The 26,888-nt window shown below is 42.9% G+C and overlaps 1 protein-coding gene and 2 long non-coding RNA genes across 8 annotated transcripts in view; 1 reads left to right on the forward strand and 2 right to left on the reverse strand.

The window, feature by feature from the left end:
• Nucleotides 1-26,888, forward strand: part of LOC309326678 — a 124,702-nt gene that overhangs the window by 4,611 nt on the left and 93,203 nt on the right. The window lies entirely within an intron of this gene.
• Nucleotides 673-12,885, reverse strand: LOC309326679. The gene is made up of 2 exons (XR_014150354.1): nucleotides 2,095-12,885; nucleotides 673-2,063 (listed from the first exon to the last, which is right to left on the reverse strand). It is a non-coding gene; the product is annotated as an uncharacterized lncRNA (long non-coding RNA).
• The window catches only part of LOC309326671 (voltage-gated potassium channel KCNC1-like), a 50,814-nt gene continuing 36,828 nt past the window's right edge, over nucleotides 12,903-26,888 (reverse strand). Inside the window, exons 5-8 of one of the 6 annotated variants that reach the window (XM_081835544.1) lie at nucleotides 22,000-22,120; nucleotides 18,441-18,483; nucleotides 16,850-16,909; nucleotides 12,903-13,018 (exon numbers count right to left, since the gene is read on the reverse strand). In XM_081835544.1, the coding sequence (XP_081691670.1) occupies nucleotides 22,023-22,120 (98 nt within the window). In that variant the 3' untranslated portion in view covers nucleotides 12,903-13,018; nucleotides 16,850-16,909; nucleotides 18,441-18,483; nucleotides 22,000-22,022. Of the gene's footprint in view, nucleotides 13,019-16,832; nucleotides 16,910-18,440; nucleotides 18,484-21,999; nucleotides 22,121-26,888 lie in introns of those variants that run through there. The other 5 variants (XM_081835546.1, XM_081835545.1, XM_081835549.1 and 2 more) reach the window with 5 other exon arrangements.

Genomic DNA, 26,888 nt, shown 5'->3' on the forward strand with positions numbered 1-26,888 from the left:
TTGCTGCAACAGTCTAATAGGGCAGCTCCTCTAGAATGAAGGAAGAATGAGGCTGTGCGGGAGGTGGAGAAGCATGAAGAAATAAAGAATGAAACAAAGACAGAAGGGATAAGGGGTTCGGAACATTAATACAAGTGTGTATGTTGTCCCCATTGACCCTCCAGCCCCACCAAATGCCTCCCAACACTTAACAGTTCAACATTCATTTGAGAATTCAAAACATTTTGGCACATGAATTGCATGTGAAGGAAGGAAATACCACGGGGTGTCGGGTAGAATAAAGACCCTGGCATTTCTGTTGTGTGTGTCAGAGAAATGTTCATCTCCCCCACATTTACAATTCTCTCTTGAACTGTTTGAAATTTTCCTGTCCAATTTCTTTTTGGAATGATCAAAGAAATGTTGTTGGTTGTTGTTTTTTTTAAACACTGAAATTCCTGAAAACTTAATGTTTAGGATTTAAATTTTTTTTTCAGGTCTAGTTTATTTATTTTGGTCACCTATAATGACAAAGTAGTAAAAAATAATTTCAAGTTTCAAGGCATTAAAATATAGCATTCCATATTAAAGTTTCAGTTTTGGGATTGACCGTAGATAAAGTTTTTTTTTTTTTTTTAAAGTCAAATTGCACATTTTCAGAGAGTGAAAAGTTTTGGGTGAATAAAAAAAATTATAAAAGTTTGTTTGTTTTGTTCCTCTTGAGCAATTGACATGATTTAATATTTTTGCTCAGTGTGAGCAGAAGAAAGATCACTCACATTTGGGAGAAGAACACTTTGAAAACCACAAAGAAATCTTTCTCTTACATTATTATTATTTTTGGCAAAATAATACTCTTCCTTCACCCCCTACATTTTCAGTGGTCCTCTCTCCCTCGATTGGCCCCGTGGGAAATCCTTATGCCTCCAGTACAGGACTTTAAAAAATGTTGCTGTGGCAACTGGAAGAGGGAAAAAGAGGGATTTGTGAAAAAATAGCATCACTTTCTAAATTTTATTATTATAATTATTATATTACATCTGCTTGAAAAAATAGCTCTGTGTCCCTCCCCCACCATCCCTGAGCCCACCCTTCCTTCCCCTCTTTTGGCACCATCCTCTGCCAAACATAATCAACCTTCCCCCCCCCATAAGCCACACCCCCACCAACATGGGGCAAAACCACACTTCCACTCCCCCCGCCCACACCCAACCTGAGTCTGAAATCACCCGTCTTTCCTCCATATCTCACCCTTGCTTCCAATTTAATCCAGCATTGGGGAAAAGCAGTGCTGAAAGGTAGGAGCCCCCCTCAAGCATCTGCTGTCTACTCTCCCCTCCCCTTCCAAGGCCTCAATCACCCCTACCATTTGCAAGAGAATAGGGCACTCTGTCCCCTGTACCTCCAGAATGAATCAGGGTTTTATCCATGTATATTTCCCCCCTCCCACCACCCACCTTGGGGATGCACCTAGATGCAGGTATCCAGCTTAGCAAAGGTAAGGAGAGATTGTCTTGTAGCAGACACACCCAGACAGTTGCACAGGCACACAGACACAGGGCATAGTTTGGCAGAGCTAAAGGATGTTGAATAAAAACAGCCCACCTTTGATCAGAACTGTTTCCAGCTACTGGGTGAACTTAATCCATCAAATTGGATAGATGTGGTCTAGTCTGCAATTGAAGACTTGAAAGACTACTTTCCTTCTAAAGAGTGACATAAATACAAATTACTCCTACACTAATGGCTAAAAGATCAAACGGACTATTCCACTAATGCCCATATTCAATCAAATGCAGAGATTTGCATGAGAAATTTCAGTCATCATTCATGGTCAGTTTTATGCTTCATCGCTACAAGGCCTGCTTCTAACTACCACCCGTAGGACAAAGCAGTCAGCACATTCTGGCACGTAGATAAATACCAATATGTTGTCAATTATTTATTTTACTATTTTCACAATCATGGGGTGAAGGAACCATTTGGATTTTCTGCTTCAGACATGCAAGTCCTGGGCTGTTTCTACCTTATGACCATACAGTGGAAATAAATCATGCTTATTCTTGCACACTCTTAGTGGGCAGCTGTTAGCATCCATCTTTGGGCCAACAACACACAAACCTAGAACCACCTCAGACTGACTCACAACCACCACATGCACTCCCTGGGGACATTTACTCATATTCACATTAGTGCTTGAGCCTGTTCACCTTGAGCTGGAGATCTGGCCTTGGGATTCACTCCTCTCCTATAATGCCCTAGCTGCAAGTGCGTTGTTTTTTTCTACTGCAGGTAGTGATTGAAGCGAATAATTCCTCTGAACATGTACAGGGTGCCTTTCCCTTGCCAATTCATCATCCAAAGCTCCCATACTTCTGACTAGGACTTTGGAATAAAACATGTGGAGGGCAGAGGATGATTCTCAGAGAGCTTTAGCGCTTCACTTCTCTGTTAACATATGAAGTCTTCCTTAGGTCTTTAGACTGTGTCTCTCCTGTTTGTTTGCCTACACAGTGCTTGAATTACAGGGAGGTTGGGGGCCTGGCTCCTTACCTTTTACAATAACTGTGGGGCATGTTTTGGCTAAAGTTGAGTCAGTGAGTGGGGCTCATAGATTTCATGAAGGACACCCTCTCCCTACAAGCACTCTCACCTTGATACGCATTGTACCAACCTACAGATTTGTCATGCAAGCTTTCTAAAATAAGCTCCTAAAAAAAGATCTGCCAGGGCACAAGCCTTCTCAGAAGCCTCACCCTCTGACTCAGAAGCTCCCAGATTATTGGAGATGGATTGTAGTTAGTAGTGAAGGAAAGGCACTCCGTGCATCCTCAGAGGTGTTACTGATTTTTGTGTTCCAAAGCTGTGCTCTGGAAAGTTTCTGAGCTCTGGCCAAAAGAAGCCCTGCGGTCAACCATACACAAAGAACGCTCAGCAAACAACTACCACAAGTGCACTTTCTGTACCCAGTTAAACACCAGGGTATGCAGGTGAAATACTGATGTAAGACACCATTAATCCCATAGTCTTTGTTGAGCTGGACATTTTCAGTTATGGGCTGCATGCTACCCTAAGCAGATGCCAGATGGTTCCTTCACAACTCGGCCCCCACTAGGCTGCTCTTCATCAATACTCTTCTATACAACATCTCAGTCTGGCTTGGATGAAAACCAAAACAAATCAGATTATTTTTTTTAATAGTAGAAGCTTGTTCAAAACCCATGACATTCTTCAAATTTTAAAATTTCCAGCCCTCCATATTTATGAATATTTTATGTGCAAGTTTATAAAACAACATTCTTCATCTCTTCTTGCACACGGAAAATAAAACACAACATGTCTCAAGTTAAAAAAATATTTCTTAAATCATAACTTATTCCCCCCCTTTCCTGAAAATCTCAGGGAGGTGTAAACACTTTAAACTTGCTTGAATTTGATTGTTTTGTTCTGCTTTGGAGAGGGTGGGGGGGTCAGAAATGTCAAAAATTTGAAAAATTGCATACATGTTTTGGTTTTTGAAGCAAAAATGAGAGCTGGTAGCATTCTGCATGTGGAAAATATCAATGACAACTAGCATTTCCCCATATTTCTTACAAAAAGGGGTCTCATTTTATTTTTTATTAATTTCCCCCATGTCCTGGAATATATATTTTATAGTAAAAAACCACATTCTTTCTTCATTTTTTTGGCAACTCAAATGCATGAATCATTTTTTTCCCTAAAAATGCAGGGGTTGTTTTTTTGTCAACTCAACTATGGGCTCATCCACACTTCTGTTTGTCTTCTGCCGCCCAGAAAGATGCTCAAACTGAGCACTAAAGATCAAGCACTAGGCCTGGGAAAGCAGTGGGGCAAACAGAAGTCTGGATGAGCCCTGTATTGCACAAAATGAATTTAGAAACCAAAATTATTTAAATTGAAAAGAAATCCAGATATTTTGAAGCTGCAAAAAACATATTTCTATTGCCATGTAAATGTCAAATGCTTTCTAAAGAAATACTAAAAAAGAGAAGACGATTCTACTAAAATTAACATACTGAATGTGAGAGCAACATTGATGTTGCTGTTACAATTCTTTTCATAGAAAAATTATGTTTCTTCATCTGGGCAGGGAAGAAAATACCCCAAAAATAGAGCAAAAAAAGAACATACAAATAAAGTGACAATATTACTAGGTTGGGTCTGTGGTACTTCTGGGTAGAGATGCTGTTACAACATTATCTCAGTCTCTGCATTCAGAACCAATTTGCAAAACACATGTGGTACAGCTCTAATGGGACTCCACCATTTCAGGATGCAGGATGGCTTGTACTACTTCAGAATGCTTGACTGGTATAAATAAAACAAAATAAAAATAATCCACAGAAAGCTAGCATGTTGCTGATTCTAGGCTGTCTTCTCCTTGACATGTTAGTTTTCTACAGATACACAATTTTTAAAATGGGGGAGCATTCAAACTGGCAAACCAACTCCACAAAGTTTACTATCAACAAATAAATATTAGCGGTCATGTTCATGCGTAGTCATGTAAGCCATCTACAGACTGAAAAGCAAAGAACCTATTTCAATCCAGTTTTCAGAAATTTCCTCCCCCATTGCTCACCTGGAGACAATTGTACTCATCCCAGATGAATCAGTGGCTGTTTATGAGCCTATGCATACTGACCCGCCCCCCTGAAAACCCCCCACTGTATTCTGAAGTAGTATAGTCCAGGAGAGCTGTACTTCATGAACATGAAGATCAGCTCCAACAAACCAGCCAAACCAAACCATACAAAGGAAGGAAACCAGTTACAACAAATGAAAATGTTGTGAAAGGAAATTGCCCATTAACCCTGATAGGTGAGTGGGAGGCAGGATTTAAAGTGCAGAAATGCAAAACACACAGAAGTCCCAAGGCTAACCAGTCCCGTTCCTCTCCTACATATATAACTTTTAAAGTGGTGGTGGGGAGTCATTTCTAGAAAATCTATAGTTACCATGATGTATAAAGAAGGCAGTCTGCTGCAGGAGCACCTGCAGGTTAGAAAGCACACTGGCTTGTTGTTTGCTTAGTTATGTTTTAGGGTATCAATATTGTAGAGTGGCGCAGGGCACCACATCAAAGGGGAGCAGACTTGTATAGCAGGGTCCGAAGTATGTTTACTTAGAAATCTCATTGTGTTTAATGGGCCCTACTCCCTAGTAAGAATCCACAGGATTGCAGCCTTAGTCAACACACCCCTTCCCTCAAATGCCTCCCCACCCCATTATCTCAGTTACACACCTGGACATTTATTAAATCAACTTAATATGGGACTGTGTGTGTCCTTTAAAGGGAAATCTTGGTCAATATGACCAACTTAACAAACTGCCCTCCATTTTCCCAGCCCGGAAGTGGGTAGGAGGAAAATGCACCGCAAAGGGGATTTTATTTTAGACAGGAGCTTGCATTAATTAACCCCTCTCCCAAATTTGCCAGAGGAGAGGGGCTCCCAATCACTCTCCTGAATCTAGCCAGCTATTTATTTTTTATTTATTTTTGCATAGGAATTGTTGCATAAAGAGCTTCCACTATCTGGGGAGGGGGGGTTACAGGTTGAGGTTAGACAGGATTCTTGGGGAGGAGGGGGATGTATGTGCCTCTGCAGAAGCAGGGGAAATGTTTGCATAGTATGTGAGATGGATGGGTTTCCAAATAGGGAGTGGTAGCTCTTAAGAAAATAGGGAGGGGGGGAATAATCAGAGTGAAATAGTTAATCACACACAACCCTACAGGCCAAAATGTGTACTTTCAATAACACTGGGTTTTACTATTCTGCATTAAAGAACAGACTGCATTGAAGAATACAGGCCACAAAGTCCTCAAGTTCAGAGGTTAGGATTCAGTAGGGCTGCCACACATCTGGAATTTCTTGGACATAGTCGGTATTCGGCCATCGGAAACAGTGTCTGGGCAGAAATTGCTCATATGTCAGGGAAAATCCAGATGTATGGCAATCCTTGTCAGAAATGTAGATTTTGGCGAATTTCCTTAAAAATAGCTAAACTTTTATGTTCGGATTTTCACTTTTTGAAATATGGCAACCCTAGGGTTGAGCTAACCAAGGTCCTGTTATTGGACTCAAGGCTCCTTTCTCAATAAGAATTAGATGAAAACAAAGAACAGGTCAGCAATTGGACATTTCTGGGTCAAGTTGAGCCCCCTGAAGGATGAACAGAGGCAACCCAAAGTCATAAAATGTGTAAAGAAAGTGGCATTGGTGTAACAGAACATGCTCACAGACCACTTTTAAGGGATGTAAGCATTGGCCCAACACCCCTTATTCCCTTCCTAAAGTAGTCCTACCTAGTTGCTAACCAGGGTAGTAGAAATATGAGATTTGAAAGATCATTAAGAAAAATGGTCCTTTGAATTACTGCCTCTATGAACATCTGATGGGTAGTTCTCACAATGGTTGTAGCATTCTGGACTGCAGGGAATGGGACACATAATTGAATGTTCGTCTCTAAAATAATAATAATGCTGCACACAGATATGTAACTATCATCAAGGACCTATATTGGCTAGAAGAACCCATTTCCTTGACATCTAATTTTCTACGCTATTGGATTTATTTATTTATTTGTATGCGGCATTAATTCAAGGAAGCTCCAATTTGCAATCTTAACTGGTACAGCCCAGATACAGATTGACCACCTTGATGTAAACTAGGCCTTATATGTCACTGCTGGCATTTGCTAGTATCACGGCAGCATTCTACCGATGGAATGATTTCAATAGCATGTGATGCTGAGAAGCCAATCACATGCTGATGAAGATGAGAGAGCATAGTTAGCAAGATCAGGAGATGTTTACGCAAACTACAAAACACGGCTCTAATCCTGAAATACATTTAGTAGGAATATAGCCCCACTGATTTCAACAGAACTTCCACTCTTAACTAGACCAAAGGAACAATTGTAACCTAAATTACCTATGAGGAAGTAAATAATCCCTAGGCTAGCACATAATGAACGTATTCGACACAACAAGACCCTAATATTAATGACAACTAGAATCTCTACGAATACCATTAAAATCAGCTGACTAATGGATGATATGCTGTGTTTTGTCATTTGCCCTGAAATCCTTTTGCAAAAATAATAGATTATAAGAAACAAACTAAGAGTATGTATTTCACGGTGTGTGTTAGAAACATGTAAACAATGTGTGGCAACGTTTTGGTTGCATCTAACAATGCTTTTATCCATCCTTCAACTGGGAAGGCTCTTGGAATTGACTTTGGGCTGGTTAAATTCATTCAGACTTGATACTGACCATTAAAGCTGTAATGGTTTGGGGCCCAGTTATCTGAATTAGCACTTTCACCTATACAAACTCTGAGATTACCATAATTTACAGAGGCCCTCCTGGTCAGTAAGATTGATTAGGTTGGTGGCATGAGGGTTAGTGCCTCTTTTGTTGTGGCCCCAATATTTGTGGGATGCCTTCAAATGGGTTCCAAAGACCAATTTGCTTTAAGTTGTTTCCTTTTGACAGGTATTGAGTACTGATGTTTTAAATTGGATTTATCTTGGCTAGAAATATTTTTAAATATTTTAAAGGTTATTATGCAAGGCTGTTTAAACAGACTCTGCTGCTTTATGGAATTTTGATATGTTTCTGACTTTAGTGATATATTGAGTTTTATAAATTAGTAGCTGCCTTAGTAGAGGGCCCTAAAGGTGGTCTGGAAATCAAACACACACACATATAAGAAATAGCAGGTGCCCAATGGCCATTCTGAATTATGGGGCATACTGTTGGATGTGCAGCAGGTGGACACAATGAGCAAGGTCTTCTCTGCTGTAATACAAGGACTCTGGAGTGCACTCTTCCCAAGGAAAGACAGCTCAGCTCCATCTTTATTAGCCTCCAGATGGGCAGTGAAGACAGGCTTTCGGTTTTTATACTGAAGTGTTTAATCTGCTATTGTTGGGGTTATATTTCATATTATTGTTTTCTTATATTTCATTTACTGATGTTTCAACTATGTTATCCTAAATTCAGATTATCTTTAGCTGGATTATCAAGGCTGAAATGTTAAAACAAAACAAAACAAAACAAACTAAGCATTCACCCTACAGACCTGAACTGGTTTAATATTTGTTCATAATCCCCAAGAAACCTAGGGACAATAGCACTGAGAGATGGAGGAAGATTTATAAGGATCTCTTAACACAGAATTTCCAATAACCTTACAATCAACTGCAATTCCCAGGAAAGAGTTTTTGTGCCTGTGAGCTATGAGAGTTTAATTGGTATAAACTGATATAATTTGTCATAAATGCATTCCCATGTCCGATCTAGGTATGATAGCAAACAATGGCTTGTTGTTATGAGAGCAAGCCTGCACAAAGCTCAAGCTAGCACACCCAGTCCTCCCCTCTCTTCATTTTCTGCATGCACAAAAAGAAGATAAAAACTTCCACTTTTGAACTAGTTACAGTTCCCCATTATTTCCAAATTTGGGAATCTGTGATTTTGCCTAACTAACAGGTAGTTAATAAACCAGGATTTTAAAGCATAGTTTGGTCCTGGGTTTTTTTAACTAACCACAGAACAAACCTGATTTTCCAAGTTCAGAATAATGGGGAACTGGTTCATTCACATGACTGTCATTGATTCTCAGGTTGGCTGACTTCCCACACCCTCAAATCAGTCCCAGAAGCCCCTTGGTTATATCTATAAGAGAGCTATTTTATGGGCATTAAAAAGAAGTTACTTTCACGTGAGATAACTCCTTTGATCAATTTGGACTGTGAAAAAATGTTACAACTGGGTACAATGCAGACAAAAGTCTAATAAAATAGCCATTGCTGACTTTGGACAATCATATCTCTGCTAAATAAGCCAAGATGTATACAAGCATTTTGCCTCTGTTCTTGCACTGTTGGTGTGCCACAACAAGCCATGAAATTGTGAATTACCCACAATTTCCTACTTCATCTAAACTGGGAAACTATGGTCGCCAGGCTTGGAACAAGCCAGGATCTTAAACCATAGTCTGAAGGAGACTTAAGGTCCTGTCCTGTCCTGAACATGATAATGATAGTGTCTTGGTTCAAATGAAATGGAAAAATACAGTTAATAATTGAAGGCTTCCAAGTTTAACTACAATACTCTGAGAATGGAGGAAGGGGTTGCATGTGCAGACACAAGCCTCATTCATATTTTGATTTATCTGGCTGAGATATGATTGTCTGAATGAAGTCTTGTCTCCACTGTCCTTCTCTCAATGGACATTCTGTTGCCTTCTTCTGTTTGCTTTTAGCTTGTCTTATTGCTCCTCATTTAACACAAAGGTTTCTAAAGTCTTTATGGGTACAAATGTAGCTTTGGCAACAGCAGACCAAATCCTTTGAGTAATAAGCTTAAACTACAAAAAGCAGGCTACTTATACTGCTACAATGATGAGTAAGAGGAGATTTTGAACTTCTACTAGTATTACGAGAATCAAAGTATGGAAGGCATAAGAGAAGAGTATTTGTCATTTTATCTTTTAAATGTGAATGGTAGGTAGCTTCTTCAACTGGTCAAGAACTGATAACTGTTTACTAGCTTGACACAGACTATGGGTTAAGCACCCACTGTCTGAACTAAATGAGTTTGCTCCTGTCTGGTTAGCATAAGAGAAATGAACTACCGTGCATTTTCTTTTAACATATCTTGCTCTTGAATTTTTACAGTGGTACTGTAACTTTTGTTAGCTGCCATGGCATCCTGTTGGGAGAGATAGAAAGTTGGGACAGAAATATTTTAAATAAACAAATAAACATGTTTTATCAAATGTGTAGTGGTGGAAGGGGAAAGGTTTCTAAGCTCTCTGAGAGCTGATCACTTGGCCACCACAATGATATGCAGCTACTGGTGTTGATAAGTTTAATGACAACAAGGTATCTATGACCTTTAAGGTCAACATTTAATAGACCAGCTCTGTACTCCATAAGGCTAATCAGATGCTGATGAAGATGTGATGCATTTAGCACAGGCTTTACATGGAGTAAATAATGGTTAACATATAAATCAGTTTGGCCAGTGCCTACCAGCTGCCATTTCATAACCACAAGATAGCTTGTTTTTGTGCAACTCTGGCTATCACACATCAGCCATCAAGGATATGAATGTCTTTACCCTGTGAATGCAAGGCCTGCCAACAAGAAGCAAGAGGATCAGCACTGAACTATGGGATACCAATCACTTCAGCTACGCATAATATTCGTTCCTAGAGAGCGACTTTTAAGACTGCTTATGGAACAAGCAACAAGGTTGAGGACAGAATCCTCCCCTATTAAGCTCACTTTCAGACCACACACAAAATATTTTGGCTGCCACAGGGGTCACCCTGCCTCCATCACTGGCTCAGTCAAGCTCCAGAACTACTTCCAAGTTGAGGAATTCTCTTTAAAAGCTGTAAGGAGACATCTTCCAACAGTTCACTCTTCATTTCCTAAGCCTCTTACAAAACATAGTTTTACATTTTTCAAAAGTGCATTAATTGGAAAAACTGGAGCTGTGCAAATTTGCAAATCTTAACACACCTAAAAAAATATTCAGTCAGATTGGTCCTATACTTTTCAAGCAAGCAGTGGTGCTTTGCTGTTTGTTTGTTTTTTCTCTTTTACAACTGCTAATTGCTTGGGGAACCGGTTTTTAATGGTAGCTGAGGCACTGAAGATTCCCATCTTCCAGAACATCTACAAAGGGAACATGCCACTCTGTATTATACCCCACTGACAAAATAGAATTCTTTCACCAAAATACATCAGCTACAGAGAATGCCTCTATGTATGGAGTTTGCAACACATCAGAGCATCTCTCACTTCCTGTTTTCAGCTTGGCCACCCTTCAAAACCACTGCTTTTTGCAGTCCTGCTGGGCCAACTCTCTGAACACTCACATAATAAAACGCCAGCCTTGCTGCGTCCTGTCTTTTCCTCTGGGGCTTACTTATATGAGTTGACAGTGTGCACAACATTCTCCTCCCTCTTGCATTGTTTCAGATTTATAAACATTTTCTTACAAACATGAGGCTTTTGAATTCTGCTCTGTGACAGAGAGCTCTCCTTGCCGGCATCTTACAGCCATCAATAATCCCACACCCAGGGTAGGAAAAAGCCCTTTAGGATACACCAGGCTCCTACAATGTGTGGTGCCTCCAACCCCCTTGCGGGATGGGAACAGGTCAGGGGAGTGGGCACTGGCTAAATTTGGTGATTTTTATTGTTGCAGGGCATTGCAAGTCCAGAAGGAAAGTATACCTCTCTCTCTTGTTGTAGTTGTTCTTTTTTGTGTTGTTGTTTTTTCTTTTGTTTTTGCATATAACATTAAATATTGTCGCTTACAGTATCACATGCAAATACATGCTGGCTTGGAAAATGCAGATTCTAAATAGTTTAGCTCGGCGACACTATTCCTTAAGCTTTTATTTTGTCTGTCTCAGCAGCATTGCTTTGAAAAATAATATGTCCCGTACTCTGCTGCTAAATAATGTGTCCCCATATTCTCTTGCTCCAGGAGAAGCTTACAGGTGAAATATTTCCCCACACATGGTCGCCAACAAATGTTCTGATCCTGTTGTTCTATATATATATATATCTGCTGAAAAATAGGTTTATTTTTGTTTTCCTGCATTTCATTTTTGTTGTTGTTGAGTCTCTTTATTTCTCCCCGCTCCTTTTTTTTTTGCAATCAGATCAAAGCGCCACTCCATCCCAACTTTGGATGGAATCAGGAAAAAAATCACAGTGAAAGCACTCACCTTAACAAGGGGTGCTCCATTATCGTTTTTTTTTCTGTGTGCGGAAAACGAAAAAAGGAACAGAAGAGAAGTGGGGCGGGGAGACGTGAAGGAAGAAGGCTGGGTCTCTTAAGCTTTCTCCTTCAGACCCAGTCAAATCCTGGAATTTCCTGCTCCCCAACCACATTCTGGTTTCCATGCCTGCCCTCAGCTCCTTCATCTGTAGGAACTTGAGTGTTCTTGGAATATCTACATCATAGGAAAGTCATTATCATGCATCAGGCAGAAGGGAGCACTTGACCTTATTGCTTGTGATTGATGGAAGATCCATGCACAAAAGAGAACAATTCCAAGGAAAGATAATAGAAGGCCAAAGGCAGATGGGTGGAGTGGCCTTCTCCAGGGAGACTGTGGAGTGTCCATGTGTTCAAAGAACCAGAATTGCTCAGTAAGTAAGGAGGGAGAGAGAAAGAGACAGAGAGAGAGAAAGACTGGATGGATATCTAAAGTGTGGATAGTTTTGACACTTGGAAATATGTTTTATGGAGATGGGTAGACTGAAAACAGATTACAGTGTTAGAGAGAGAGAAGTCCAAGGAAGTTTGTCACTAAGCTCTATGGCTCATTGCAGTCCTGAGTAAGATGATGAAAAGGGGAAGAGCACTAAAGGGAGAGAAATAAAGCGCAAAGCCAGGGCCAGAGAAAAATCGTGCACTCTAGTGAGGTTGAAGAGGGGGAGAAATGCAGGCAACCCAGAGAGGAGGGCCAGAGCCCCTTTCCTGCAGTGTCCATCTCTCAGTGACCTCCTCCTCTTCGGAGTATTTGGATTTTCTGAGCAAGCCAGCCCCCTGCATTCACCCTCCCGCCGGTAAATTATTTAAGCCCCACTCTTGATCCATAGCCACGGGAACAGAAGGCTTCAGGCCTCGGGATTCTCATGGACACTCCAGAAAGTGCAAACTTTAGTGCAACACCACCTGTGAGATGCCTCCTGTGTTTTACTTGTTCCAATGCATTTGACCGCCTTTGTTTTCTTTTTCCTTTTTTTTTGGCATTACCTTATTTTTTTTCTTTTTCTTCTCTATATATTTTTTAAAAAATAAACGAACATACAAGCTAACCCCAAGCATCCCTGGTGCGTCTCTATAGGATGGAAGGGATGGGCGAGCGGGGACGTCGGACGGAACCAGGCGAGCCGAAAGGAGTGGGCGCCGGAGACAGGCGCAGTCCAGCAATGCTGTTCAGGCTGTGGGACTTCTCATAGCCTGTTGGAAGCGCTGTGGGGAAAGGAGAGAAGTGAAAGGGGTGAACGGGGGAAGAGGAACACAGGTCAAGTTAAGGCCCTGACTCTCTCACAGTAGGGACTCTGGCACTAGCAACCATAGCAGCATGCTAGAGGAGGGAGCTGCCCTCTGCTACACTTCATATGCCTGATATACTAGATTCTTGGTCCTCTTAGCTCAGCACTGGCCACATCTGGAGATTTGTTGATGGCTTCATACATTCAATGAAGCTGTGGGTGTGCACTGTGGCCTGGTGCTTCTCCTTTGATCTTTCCTTCATGCCCTGGGATTTGGCAAAGATTTTGCTTTTACCAAAAGTTCCCTGTTAGGTCTGAAGCAAGGAACTCTGTCTTGATGCTGATTAACAAACCAGGATAATTTTGGCTGATCAGATAATAGCTTGTTAAATGACATTAAGCCAAATTTATGAAGGTTTATGAAGCCGCTGGCTGATGTTCAAACACAGCCACTATCTTACTCTAATTGCCAGCAGTTCTCCAAGGTTTCAGGCCGAGGTTTTTCTCAGACTTGCCACCTGGAAATTCAAGGAATTGAATCTAGGATGCTCTGCACACAGTGCTTGTGCTCTACCACTGAACTATAACCCTTCCCCAGTGCTGTTGCTCTAGATTGCTAGAGGGCAGGGTTGTAGCTATCAGCTCAGCAAGCTTCAGATGCCACATGCGGACAAGAAGTCCCATCAAGCTGTGCAAAGCTGCCAACCCTGGTTTGGGTTCCTTGGGCTGTCAGTCAGCCTGTGCCTGCCTGCTTCTCATACCACCATTCTTGACCATCTCCCAAATCAATGTTGCCTTCTACAACCAGTCTCAGGCTCGATCCTCCATGTTGAACTTGGAAACATTATTCCACAATCATAGTTCTAAGCCAAAGCATTCCTTAACTGGAAGCTCTGTGGCCTCAGTCTTGAAGAGCATGAGCTGTTAGCTGAAGCTGAACTTGCTGAGGGCCAAACTAGACGTGACCTAAAATGGATGCTTCTTTGCATTTAACATTCAGCCTTAAAAAAACAAAACAAAACTCTTAGCATCAGCTGGAGGGAGCTGATCATGTTTAGAACCACAGCAGGTGTGGAGGGAGGGGGAATCCTGCCTCTGAAACTGGTACTGTACCGCACTGTGAAGAAATCTCCCATTTGCCCAAGTTTCTTCTTCCTGCAAAGAGCAGCTTCAAAGGAACACTTTTTGTCAAGACCACAGCAAAGGAGGAAAGGGTTAAACTTTCCCTCCCTGCTTGGTAATGATATTGATAATTATTAGTCCCTGCCCCCAGTAGCAGCTGTTTTGCATTTTTGAAACCCAAAAAGACACATTAAGTATCACGGCTATTTTGGACGTTAAGAAGCTGCCTTGGCAAGCCATTGTTTCTTCTCATCCTATAATACAGGGATGATAATAATAATAATAATTAGGACTACAGCTCAGCTGGGAAAGCTCAGTCAGTAGACCATGGGACTCTGAATCTCAGAGTCATGGATTTGAGCCCGACATTGAGCAAAATATTCCTGCACTGCAGTGGGTTAGACTAGATAACCCTTCCAGCTCTGTGATTCTATGATACTATTCAGTTAAATAAGTCTTAGTTGATTAAATCTGAATGAATTTGTGTTCGACCCAAATCATAATTTAGACGAAAAAGCCATACTTGTCTTTAGTTGGTTAACCTACCTGATTAATCAATTAAATGTTGCAGCCGTAATAATTAGGGCTGCTGTCAAGGGTTGCCACTGTTGAGCCTCCTAGCCTGACTGCTCCTCCTCTCTGCTGTGGATGCAGCCTGTTCATCTACCTTATATGGGTGAGGAGAACCTCTACATGCCTCTGCAGTAACCTCTGCATGTTTTGCCCTTTCCCTCTGGAAAGTGCTGTGAATTGGGCAAAGAGGGAGAGGCCAGGAAATGGGCAGTGGGAACAGTGGCAAGCAGAACAAAGTGGGCCTGTTTGGCTGATGGAAGCACTGAGAATCTCTCCCCCCCCCCAAAAAAAAGCCTCCTGAAATTAGCATTGCCAATAATAATACTGGCTTGGCTTACATGATTGCCATTTAAAGATTGTGGTGGGTTTTTCATAAACATAATTAGAAAAAAAGTAGCAAATAGACTTTCATATAAGCTGAACTTATACTGTGGGGAACTGACTATATGCTTTTCATTCTCTGGAGAATCCTAGCCTGGCTTCCTGCTGCTCCACCCTATATCCTTTCCTACATCTCTCCTCTGTTTCCCTAGGAAGCAGAAATCCTCACTGCCCCCCATTACATGCTCACAGAGAGGTTCCCCACAAAGCTAGACATGCGACACAAGCAAAAACATGTACACCGTGCTTGCATTCCTCTTAAAACAGGCCAGGGGGACGAGATGCATGGGAATTGAGCCTGTTTTGAACTGTAACATAGTTGCTTAGCATATTATGTGTGGAAAGGGGACAGGTAACTGCCCTCGTGGCATCCTACGTGGCACCTAGGGGCAGAAGGTGATCACTACATGTGGTGTGTTCAGTTACAGCAGCGTCCAAGGAAAGGGACTGCAGTTTACAGTGCAGACAACACACAGTTGGAGCCTCTCTAAGAAAAGCTTATATACACAAAAACAAATAAAGATATAAATAGATACTTACATGTCACTGATCTGCCATCGGAGTACATAATAAAGGACACCTCGGAGCTGAATAACATGTAATCACATATGTATGCATGGGTTTGGAGGTCACAACAGACTGCGTTATGTTGGTAGCATGAACTATGTATAAAATGTATGTGTTGGAACAACATGGTACTGGGTACGATGCAGACTGTGAACTAGAGCAGATATGTGTACGGATATTAATAGTATGCATTTAATCAGAATGTCTGATGGAGCAGTATGCAAAAATGACATCAACAGAGGTTGCATATTCTGCCCGTGGCCAAGCATGTATCACAGTGCAGCCTTCCCCAATCTGGTGCCTTCCAGATGCTGCTGGCCTACAACTCCCAATAGCCTCAGCCAGCATGGCCAGTGGTGAAGCATGATGGGAACTGTAGTCCAACAGCATTTAGAATGCACTGGGCTGTGGAAGCCTGCCGTGTGGACCTCCTTATCAGAATGCACGAAGTATGTGTTGCTAGTGTGTTAACACATGAACCACAAATGCAAGCATGTGCTGTGCTGGACCAATACGTAGCACGGTTATAAACAGTGTGTATGCATATTTATGAATACGGTGAATCTTCATGTACCATGTTTACAGAACACTGTGACCCTGCGTGTCTGTGGCATGTCAATATATGTGCTGTGCATTTCTGCAGCACACTGTGTGTTGGAGTAGGATGTCTTAGAAACTATGCTGCATAACATGCACATGGAAAACATGCCACCACGTACGCCTGTGGCATACTACATGCCATGTAATGTGTTATGTTATGCATGCAGATAAGCAGTGTCTATACAGCATGCTCTGTTTACCAGACTAGCATGTTACTGGATGTTTAAAGTATGCAATACAGAGATGCCAGCCTTCTCTTCAGGGTATCACATTAAACCTATTGCAAAGCAAGGCCCAGTTTCTCTGCCCATGAAAGCCTTACAGTGAGGCTTACCTGTATGTGGAAGAGCTGCTCCACCATGGAGACAGCTGCATCTCAACACCACTACACAAAGGATCCCTGCATGAACAAGTGCTCCCAACTCAGCTCTGACCAGGGTGGAGAAAAAGGACCTTATTGCACAGTGTGTGATGCCCTGAGGATTCCCATCTGCCAGGCAGCCCACCCCAGGAGCAGAAGCGACAACACGCTGAGATTGGATTGAAAGCATTGAGCAGGGCTGACCTGCCTCCGGGGGGGGCGCTGGAGTTCACATGCCCAGCCAGTCTCAGGCGGTAATCAGAGCTGGAGACAGAGAAAGACACGGAGACCTGATCACACCGCGCTGAAAATGCTAAGCAGGACAGGTTGTGCAAGCAGCAAAGAGCAATGTTCACTTCCTTTGTGTGCATGAGAAAGGGGGTTAATTTTGCAAGGAACTGATGCACGCTTACTGATGCACACAATGGGAATGAGGAGGGGGAGAAAAACGGCACGTGCAAAAGTGCACATTCCTCATGCTGCCAGGTGCACTTTTCAATGGCACAGGCAGCACTTGCATGAGAGTCAAATTTGCATTGCTTCACAGATGTTTCCTACATAGAAGTCACTTCTGTGAAACAAAACTTCAGAGACATGGAGCTTATCTCTTCTATTTGCACATGCAAGTCTTCATAACCATTGTGCAACCCAGCAGCAAGTTGCACATTTAGCCCATTTTGCAAGAGCAGAAAAAGCTTCACCTGCAAACAGGTACAAATGCAGATGTGCAAACACTTTGATTGTGTTTGTCACATTTCCTTTCATTTGCTTATCCAGGTTTTGCATGTGCAGATGGAGAGCAGAGCTTCCCTGGCATGCAGCACTTTTTGAACATGTTCACCAGGTGCCCAGTTTCACACTTACCTCTTCTTCACTTATACACACACACACACACACACACACAATTTGATTTTACAACCACAACAAAGGTGCACCTTTATCTCCTTCACACTTTTAAATAGGATTTTGCACATAGGTCTCAATTCCATATGCATGGCAATCTGCACCAGGAAACAGGATAGTGGAGATTGTCTACAGATGGGGAGAGGAGTGCAGCCACAGGATTTGCAATAATGGCTTTTTGGTACCAGCCCCGTTGGGCAGCAGTTTAGGAAGGGCCAAGGTGCTGGGGATGGGGGAGTATGTAGCTAATCCTAGGAAACCTCAAGGGCAGGCAGAATTAGTCATTCACCTTGTCATCTGGGGTGAGTTAAGAACTGCATCCGAGCAACCATGCATACAACCTTCACCTAAATTGATGCTTTTGTTTCTTTAACACCACAGATGGATAAGAAAAGGAGATTAGACAGGCAAACAACTAGGGTTGCCATATTTCAAACAGTGAAAATCCAGTTGTTGTGCTTTATTTATTTATGAATAATTTTCTTTTGGCAAATTCACAAAAGAAAGGATGTTTTTGAACTATTTTTAAAGGAAAATTACCAAAAAACAACATTGTGCCAACATAGGTTGCCATATGTCTGGATTTTCCTGGACATTTTTTTTTTTAGCAGATTATGCCCGGACACTGCTTCCAACTGCAGCATTCCGGATATGTCTGGGAAATTCTGGACGTATGGAGACCCTAGAATGGTCTTTTTCACAAGTCTGGTGTAAGAAGGCATTCTTTCTGATGCTCTCCTCCACTTTCCCACCCCACCCCCATGCATTGGACGCTGGGGTGAGGCTGCAAGAGGTGTCAGCCTCACCCAAACGGCTCCCTGTGGAAAATGGGAAATATTCCCCCTGGGTGCAAAAAACAAGCAGGCTGAGGTGTGTGGAGCGAGTTACGTACCTGGCTCACGCGGTCGGGGCGTTACGAGAATACAGGGTGGACCCTACAAGACGTATGAAATGGGGCATTAATTGGAATCAAATATTGGTGCAGCCCATCTTTGGGGAGAACACGAGGGGAGCCCAGCATCTTTATAGGTCCTTGTGCAGTTCAAATATACTTATCCTTTGTGCTAACCTATCCCTATTTCCTTTTATGCTTCTAGCCTTACACCAAATCAAGCCCACACTCCCAAGTGCACTTCATTTCCCCCATCCCCATTCCTCACCATCCCTGCTGACTCCTCCAGCAACACCCATTTCTCAGTTTCATCTTCTGAGCATGATTCTTTACTCTGTGTGTGTGTGTGCTGTGGAGTACAGCTCCTGCACTCATCCCCACCCTGTTGTGTCTCTATGGGCATCCTCAAATCCAGAGCTATGGGGCCCCCCAATCGTGTTCCCTTCTGTGGACAGGCGCAATATTTGCCCTGAAAATGAAAACAGATAATATGAAATAAGCCACAAGCACATGGGATACCGGGGTGGGTGGGTTGTAAAGACATCTGAGTGCCTATAGTTATGAAAGGTGGGGAAAAGGGTAGAAATATAGAGCTCCCCCCTCAAAGCAAACAGAATTCAGAGCTGTTTCATGATGGGCCTGGTTTAGGGACCTCATCCCTACCTGAAACTTAAGCTGCAGTCCGGTACACACTTATACAGAATGTTCCCATTGAGTGGTGGGACTAAGAACACATAACTGCATATACTCGCATTCATATTTTCTTGCCTTGCCTCTCTACTTTGTCCTTCTCACTGTCAAAATTGAGATTGTAAGCTCCTTGGGGTAGGGGCTCTTCATTTTTTGTTTTTTTTTACTTTGTTAAGCTTGATTTGTGATTTTAAATATAATAGACCTGGCTTGCCAGTAGTACATGTGAAAAGGATCTAGGGGTCTAGATGACTCTTGGAGTCCCTTCCAACTTTACAATACTATGACAGGGTCTGCCAACCTATCAGCATTTCATTGTAATGTACTTCTCATTAATAGTCTAGGATGACTGGTCAATGGCTGGCTGATCAACAGACGCTACTAGTCAGGAGAAGGCCACTAGATAGGAGAGGAATCTCTCTGGTCCTTTGAACAAGGTTACTTCTACACTACCTGTTTAATGACCATTTATTCTGATTTGTTTGTTGAGAGATTAGACTCTATCAGCACTTCCCCCCTGATTTGTTTGTGGGGAGAATAGATAGTGCTGTGTCAAGCAAGTGTTATCCCTAAGTTTCCAGTGTAATTTTCTGTCACTTTCCGTTTTTGGGGGTGGGCGGGGTGGGGCAGCAGGTTTGTTGTGCAAGACTTCCCAAGCAACTATAATTGCACAGCCTGAATTAGCCAGTATGTGACTGAATCCTACCCCAAAATGGTGACAGTTTGGAAGCGCTCTGAGATACCTATCAGAACTTGAAGAAAGTAATGCTTTTTCTGGTGAACAGTGGGACTGGCGTGTGTGTGTGTAAAAAGAGTGAGCGACCACAAAGTAGCAGTCCAGAAGGCTCAGAGCAAATGGTTTCTATGTGGAGTTCATTGAAATGAGTGATGGAGCCTGGGGGTTGCCCAAGATGCTCTCTCCCTGTAGCAGTGCCTGCTCGCTTCCACTTATATTCTGCTGGTATATTTGTCAAACAAATATTACCAAGGCACTCTTAGTGAATCTCTACCAGTCCTTTCCTATCCAAAGGAAATTAAGCCCACTGGTGCTGCCTCCAGAATTTCTCACAGCTCAGTGAAGGGGGTGTTTTTTGTGTAACTGTATGCTAAATGCATTTCACACATATGCAGGGCCTCTGGGGAGCTGTGTGCAGTGTCTGTTCAAGGACAGGTTTCAGTTCATTCCAATCACCATGTCATTTTGGATTTTGAGAAAGGCAGGGCTAAACAGCTTTGCACAAATCACATAGGCAGAGCCCTCCCTCCTTCCATGGAAATTTGAAGTAATACGGGTTTATAAATTGATGCATGAGGTGGAGAAAGTGGTTCAAGAGAAGTGGGGCTGGATCCAGGTTTTAGGGGCTGCCTGAGCAGGCTCTTCTGAATGCCTTCTAGTGCCTACCCTCACTTGAGAGATTGCAGGGGGCTGGACTAGATGACCCTCAGGGTCCCTTCCAACTCTACAGTTCTATGATTCTGTGATTTGTGCCTGCATGTGAACAGGTTTGCCTGATGACAGTGGCTTGTTATGTCACCAACAGGTAAGCCCAAGAGCAGGCACAGGCAAACTCTGGCCCTCCAGATGTTTGGGACTACAATTCCCACCATCCCTAGCTAACAGGACCAGTGGTCAGGGATTATGGGAATTGTTGTCCCAAACATCTGGAGGGCCGGAGTTTGCCTATGCCTGCCCAAGAGTGTAACACCCCTGCAAGCAAGTGCCAGAGAGAGGCTGGTGGGTGGCCCCCCTCCTCTCCATGGTGTTCACCAGCATGTGCACTTAAAAGGCAACAAGAGCTAAAGGGGCGTCCCCCTCATATGCCCTCACTCACTTCCCCAGCAGGATTCCTGCCGTCAGATATGCCAGTCAGCAAGTGAGCATGGTATACGAGGCTAGTGCCACTGCCAGGAGCCAAAGTGAAGCAGGGTGCTGGGGGCAGAACCAGCCAGTTGCCTCCGCCCTATGCCAGGTACCAAAGTCAGGCCATGTGAGAAGTTTCTCTCCTAATACTGGAGTTTAGAAATCGTTCAGTGAACTTGGCTGTTGATTCAGGATCAATACAGACAAAAGAGGATCAGCTTAGAAACTGTTGACTAGAATTCTGATCCGTTTTTGATGGTGTTGAATGACCACCTGGAACTCCTTCAGAAAGAAGAGTTGAATGGCAGCAGTAGCACAAGAAAAAGAAGGAGAAGGAAAACCATATTTGGGAAGATCTAACAGGGCTTCCCTTAAACCCTACAGGTAGCATTGGTGGAATTGCCTCAGAGACTCAGCGTTATGTGTAGTCTGCAGTAAAAATGGAGAGCAGCATTCTGTGCCAAGATAACTTCAATGCAGCAACACTAACTGGGGGGTGGATTGAAACCTGCAACCTATATAAATGTGCAAATTTATTTAATTTGTTTATTTATGCATGCTTTTATGGGCCTTATTTTGACATTACTATGCCCACCACACCAGGGAGAACCAATAAAGCCCAGTCCTCTTCCTCCAGGGAAATCCTGAGGATCCAGCTAGATGCTACATAGGTTAGTAGTGATCCAGCAGGTTCTAGTATGACCTCATTCTCCTGCATTCTCCAATGAGCCCCAAAATGGCTGCTTCCATTTCTTTCTTGGCATTTTTCATTTTTGCTTTCCTCTCCATGCAACTATGGGTGGAACATTTTGGTTCCTCACTTCAACTGCTTTATTCTTCATCTGAGCCCTACTAGAAATGCAGCTGGTAACTCTAGGTGCTGGAGGAGGGGAGCTGCAAAGTGGTCAATGGTGGTGAGTTTTGCAGGGAAGGCAAGCAACAAGGAGGACTAAATTGCAAGAGTGAGTAATGGGGTGGGGAGTGGGGTGATGTAGGGAGCCTACTCACCAATTCCCTGCATTCCAGGCATCCTACTCATGCTTCCAGGGGGCCGCGTTGGCATTGTAGTCATGCAGGTACCAGGAGGTGGCAGAGGAGTCTGATGCTGGCTGCGGCAGGCGGCGGGCGCCTATGGGGCCCGGGTTTGGTGGGCAGTGGGGTAGAGGGGGAAGGATAGGGGGTAGGAGCAATGGATGGAAATGAAAAGGGGATAGGAGAAACAGACAGAGGATGTGTGAGGAGGAGGCACTGAAGATGGGCATGTGATGAAGTAGAGGAAGGCACAGCTGTGAAACACCCCTCTCCCACCCCTCACCCCTCTATTGCCCATCTCCCAACCTGAGCTCAGGACTCCTGGTGCCCAGACTCACCTGTCCTGATACATTGGGTTTCCCTCCCTCAGGAGTCCTGCTTTTTTAGCTTTTAGCTTCTAACGCACTACCACTAAGAGGTAAATCTGCATGATGTCATGGTTAGGACGCTTGCCGTAGATGAGAGAGACCTGGGTTCAAATCCCCACTTAACCACGGAATTCACTAGGCGGCACTATCTCTGTGCCTAACCTAACTGACTGTGTGGTTTATGAGGATAAAAGTGGTGGGGAATAATTCTCTGTGCAGGCTTCAGAGAGGAAGTGGAGGGCCATTAGTATGTCATGTTTAATGACAGAGCAGGCTTCTGCCTCAATCATTCTAAGCTGTTTTTAAACTACAGCTATAATTTTCATTGCTTTATTATTACTTAATTATGACTGGATAGTGCTGTTGTTTAATCAATGTGGCATTATTATTATTATTATTATTAACTAACAAGGCTGCTTGCATATTTTATTTATTATTACTTGGCTTGTAATTAATTTCTTGTTAAATCAGGCAGGTGATCTCCTGCTACGCTTATCCTGATTTGGGACAGTAGACTCCAGCAGTGCTTATCTCTGTCACGTCATTTTCACTGCTGCTTGCTGGCTTGCTTTATTCCCAATCTATCTGAACGAGCTACAAAATTATTTAGCAATGTCCTCAGTAAGGTACTATTGTTGGGACTTGGCATGGGGGAAGCCTCAAATCCCAGTTCAAGAATGAGTTCACCTTGAGCCAGTGACTATTAGTCAGCACAGCCCTACTTTGTGATGATGATGGTGGTGATGAAGAAAATAAGGGTGGCTTGTCTGCTGCCTTGACCACCTTAGAGGATAGGTGGAATATAATAAAAGGCAGTAACATACAGCATCTTGTAGATGTTTTTGTTTGGAGGCAATCTAGAAATAATGGTTAAATAAGAAGAGAAAAGCTGTGCTTTTAACAGGAGATCCTAGCAACTGAACCTGGGCTATGTGTGCAAATTGTGAGCTCTACCACTTAACTGTAGCACCTTCCCTAAAATGGCCAAAGCATTGGTCAGGAATCAAACAGGCCTCCCTTGTGACACATCAAGACCATGGGGTGTAGGAAGGGGGGGCAGTGGGGGCAGACCGCCCTGGGTGCCCTCACTGAGGGGGGTAACATTCAGCATGCCACCCACGGGTAAGGGGGGGGAGCTGTGCCGCTTTGCTGGTGCCATTCCCCCTCATTTTGACAGCTTGGAGGAGGCTTGGGAGTCGCGGGCGGGCAGCGTGCTAAATGTCCGCCATGGGCAGCTCACTCTGGGCACCCGAGTGGCTATCCCGCACCTGGGAGGGCACCCTCCATGCCACACACCCCTCGGGAGCTCGCCCGCCCTGGGTAGTGCGGGCATATGCTCCACCGCTGCACTGACCCAGAAAATAATGGTGTGCAGCACTGAGGAAACAGCAGCACACAAGCTTAAAACAAAATAAAACCCTATGATTCTGTGACTCACTCCCATCAGCCCCATCCTGTCTTGCCTAAGAATTTTTCTGTGGTGCAGATGGTATTCAGCAGTCTCCTCATGCTGGCCAGGCTACCAATGTCCTAAATTTTCCACCAGCTGGGAACACAGCTCTCTCTCTCCCCCTACCCTCCCATGAAGGAACATCCATTATATTCTGAGCTACAGGGAATATGATAGGTGACTAGTGCAAGGCACAGGATGGACTACACCACCCCATTGGAAACATGATTACTATGCTGAACAGAAGACCCACTCCCTCGTTTACTTAGCATAATGTTTAACCCAGCAGTCCTCGGCTTGATCTCTCTCCCTGTCCATATCAAGTTTTAATTTTATTTTATTGTGTGTGCGCACGCGCGTGCTCAGCCTTGGTGCTATGCAATAAGAAAATTTCCATTTGCAGACATCTGGATTAACAATGATGCACAAAGCAGTGGCCTATTTCCCCTGTTAATTTGCATACATTTGGATTAGGATGCAAAGAGCACTTAATCTCTAAGAGGTACGAGGGCACAAATCACCCCCTACTATCTGCCCTAAAAATTCTGCTCCCCAATATTAAATCTGGCATAACACTGTGCAGCTATTCAGTGGAACTGATGCTCTGCACATGCTCAGACATTCTATTTATTTTACTGTAATGTATTCCGGGAATGAGCCCTGCTACTGAAACCAGATTCTGTAGCTGTGTGCCTTGACTAAAACCTCACCTCCAACATTTTGTTACAGATTGCGCGCATTGAGATTTATTAATGTCTATAAGTAAATCAGCAGTGGTCTTGCCCTGAGTATTATATTTGATTTAAAAGCATATGTCAGTGAATATTCACATACTTAGGGATTAATAAGTGTATGCAAATGAACAGTACATTGAGTATTTTTAAAAATGTGTTTGTAGATTAAAATCCCAGATGAACAGCTGGTCTAATCTCTTAATTGCAAACATACGAAAGATGCTGTAAGCACTCTAGAAGGGTACTCTCCATTTGCATGGGGGCAACAGATTGGCTTAAGAGCCCCAGCTGATGTCCAGTTTGAACTGATTGGGTGCCAAGCATTTCACAGATGAAAACAGGAACATGCTTGTCATACTCCTCATTCAAAAGAGCCCTCCACTGCATGTTAATGAAGACTCTACTCTGTCCATTGCATGCTTTATTTCTTTAGTCTGCAATAGCTTGACCTTCACAAGGCGGTTGTTATTTTGATTAAAGATATATTTGAAACCACAAAACTGTCTAGTAATGGATCACAACCCAAAGTATACCTCAGCACCTGCAGTGAGTGATATGGTAGGTTGTGCACTGCACACAAGGCAAAAATAGGGACACTGATTTACCAAGGCCAGTTAACCCAAAATAGGGGCTGTCCGTCATAAACAGAAGCAGTTGGAGCATACGGAGTTCTTGGATATCCCCCAGAACCATCTGCGACACAGAGAGGTTCTGTGGCCAATGCACAGGAACTTCTAGGGGGAAACAGGTGACATGGAAAGGGCTACTTCAGGGCAAGACATCGGAAAACTACCAGCCTGCTGATGAAAAAGGCTATCGCCACAGTAAACTAGTTGTGCTCCAATTCTAACTCCACTTTCTTGGAAGTAAGCCCAAGTCCTCAACAGGACTTAATTCTGAGTGGATGTGGTTAGGATTGTGCTGTTAGGCTCTAGGGTGCCATAGCACTCTTTATACTTCAGCTAGTAAGCAAGAACATCAGAGCAATGGTTTCCCTTCCTTTTTTAATTTACATACACTGGGATTAATTAGCAATTGCTTATGAACAATAGGCTTTCTCCCCTCTGGCCCTTTGCTTCTCTCTCTTATCCAGCAATCCAAAACCCATTTAACTCCAAAAAGGAGCCTCATATAAGTGAACAGGTGATCTCTCTCCACAGTGCCTGGTTAATGGATTGCGGCCTTAAGTCTGCTTTTCATGCATCGTGTTTATCCTGAGGCTGTGATGTGATAAATTACCAAGTGGTATTTCAATAACACCATCGCTTTATTCATGCTTGTCCAGACATCTTTTTAATCTGGTGGTAAGATTGCTGTGGCTCTTTGCCAAGGACATTTCCGCCCACACATGTGCTCCTAGGTGATATCCCAGAATGCACTCTGGCATATCTGGGACCACTGAGACTGGCTTAAGTGTGCCAAGCGTGGGGAGGGGACAACATTGTCTGCTTCTCCATGTTTGCTTGGAGGACCAAGAAAGGAAAATGGGGTCAAATACAGTGAACAGAGGTAGATATTTTCTTTAGTGCACACACACGGCTAGGTAGACCTTTACCCAATTAAAACAACAATTGTCCACTATGACACCCTGAATTCCACCTATGGTAATCAGGTGCAAATATTTGTTGATCAAAAGCACTGTTCTATTAAGCATCAGATTTTAATTTTTTAGAAATTAGCTTTAATGTAAATCTGGAGAGAGACTGCCAAAAGTAAGCACCATTTTAGCATTTGCATTCCCTCCTTTATGAGAAAGAGGAAATGCCTTTTCCAAGGTGATACCTCCTGTGACAAGTATGCCTCTGTTGGTTTTCCTACATGTAAATATTTGATTGATGGATTAATGAACTAAAACTCCTATGAATAATAACAAAGATTTATTTTAATCAGATGGCAGATATTAAAAAAAATAAAATCTGCCAGGGACAATTTCCCTTGCAAGAATACAAGCAGCTAATTCTGCTAAAACTCCCTCTGTTACACATTTTGGTAGAACAAAAGGAGTGTTTTCTTTTTTACTCACTATTACAGTAGCCAATCGGGATCAAAATATGATTATGCACTTCACTGTCAACTCCACCAATTAATACTAGTCCCCATATTAATCAACCAAGCATTTAGTTGATTAACTGAGTAAAGCCTGAGGCTCTAATTAAGACCTGAAAAAAATCAGAAGAACAAAGTTTTGGGGTACGTTTGTTTGTTTAGCTGATTGAAGCCTAACACTGACTATGAGAGGACAAAAGACACAATAGAGTATGAGAATTACAATTTGCTACCTTGTTAAACACAAAATACATTTAGCTGAACAGC

The sequence above is a fragment of the Podarcis erhardii genome, assembly GCF_964252035.2.
Source record: "Podarcis erhardii genome assembly, chromosome: 13".
NCBI lineage: Eukaryota > Metazoa > Chordata > Lepidosauria > Squamata > Lacertidae > Podarcis > Podarcis erhardii.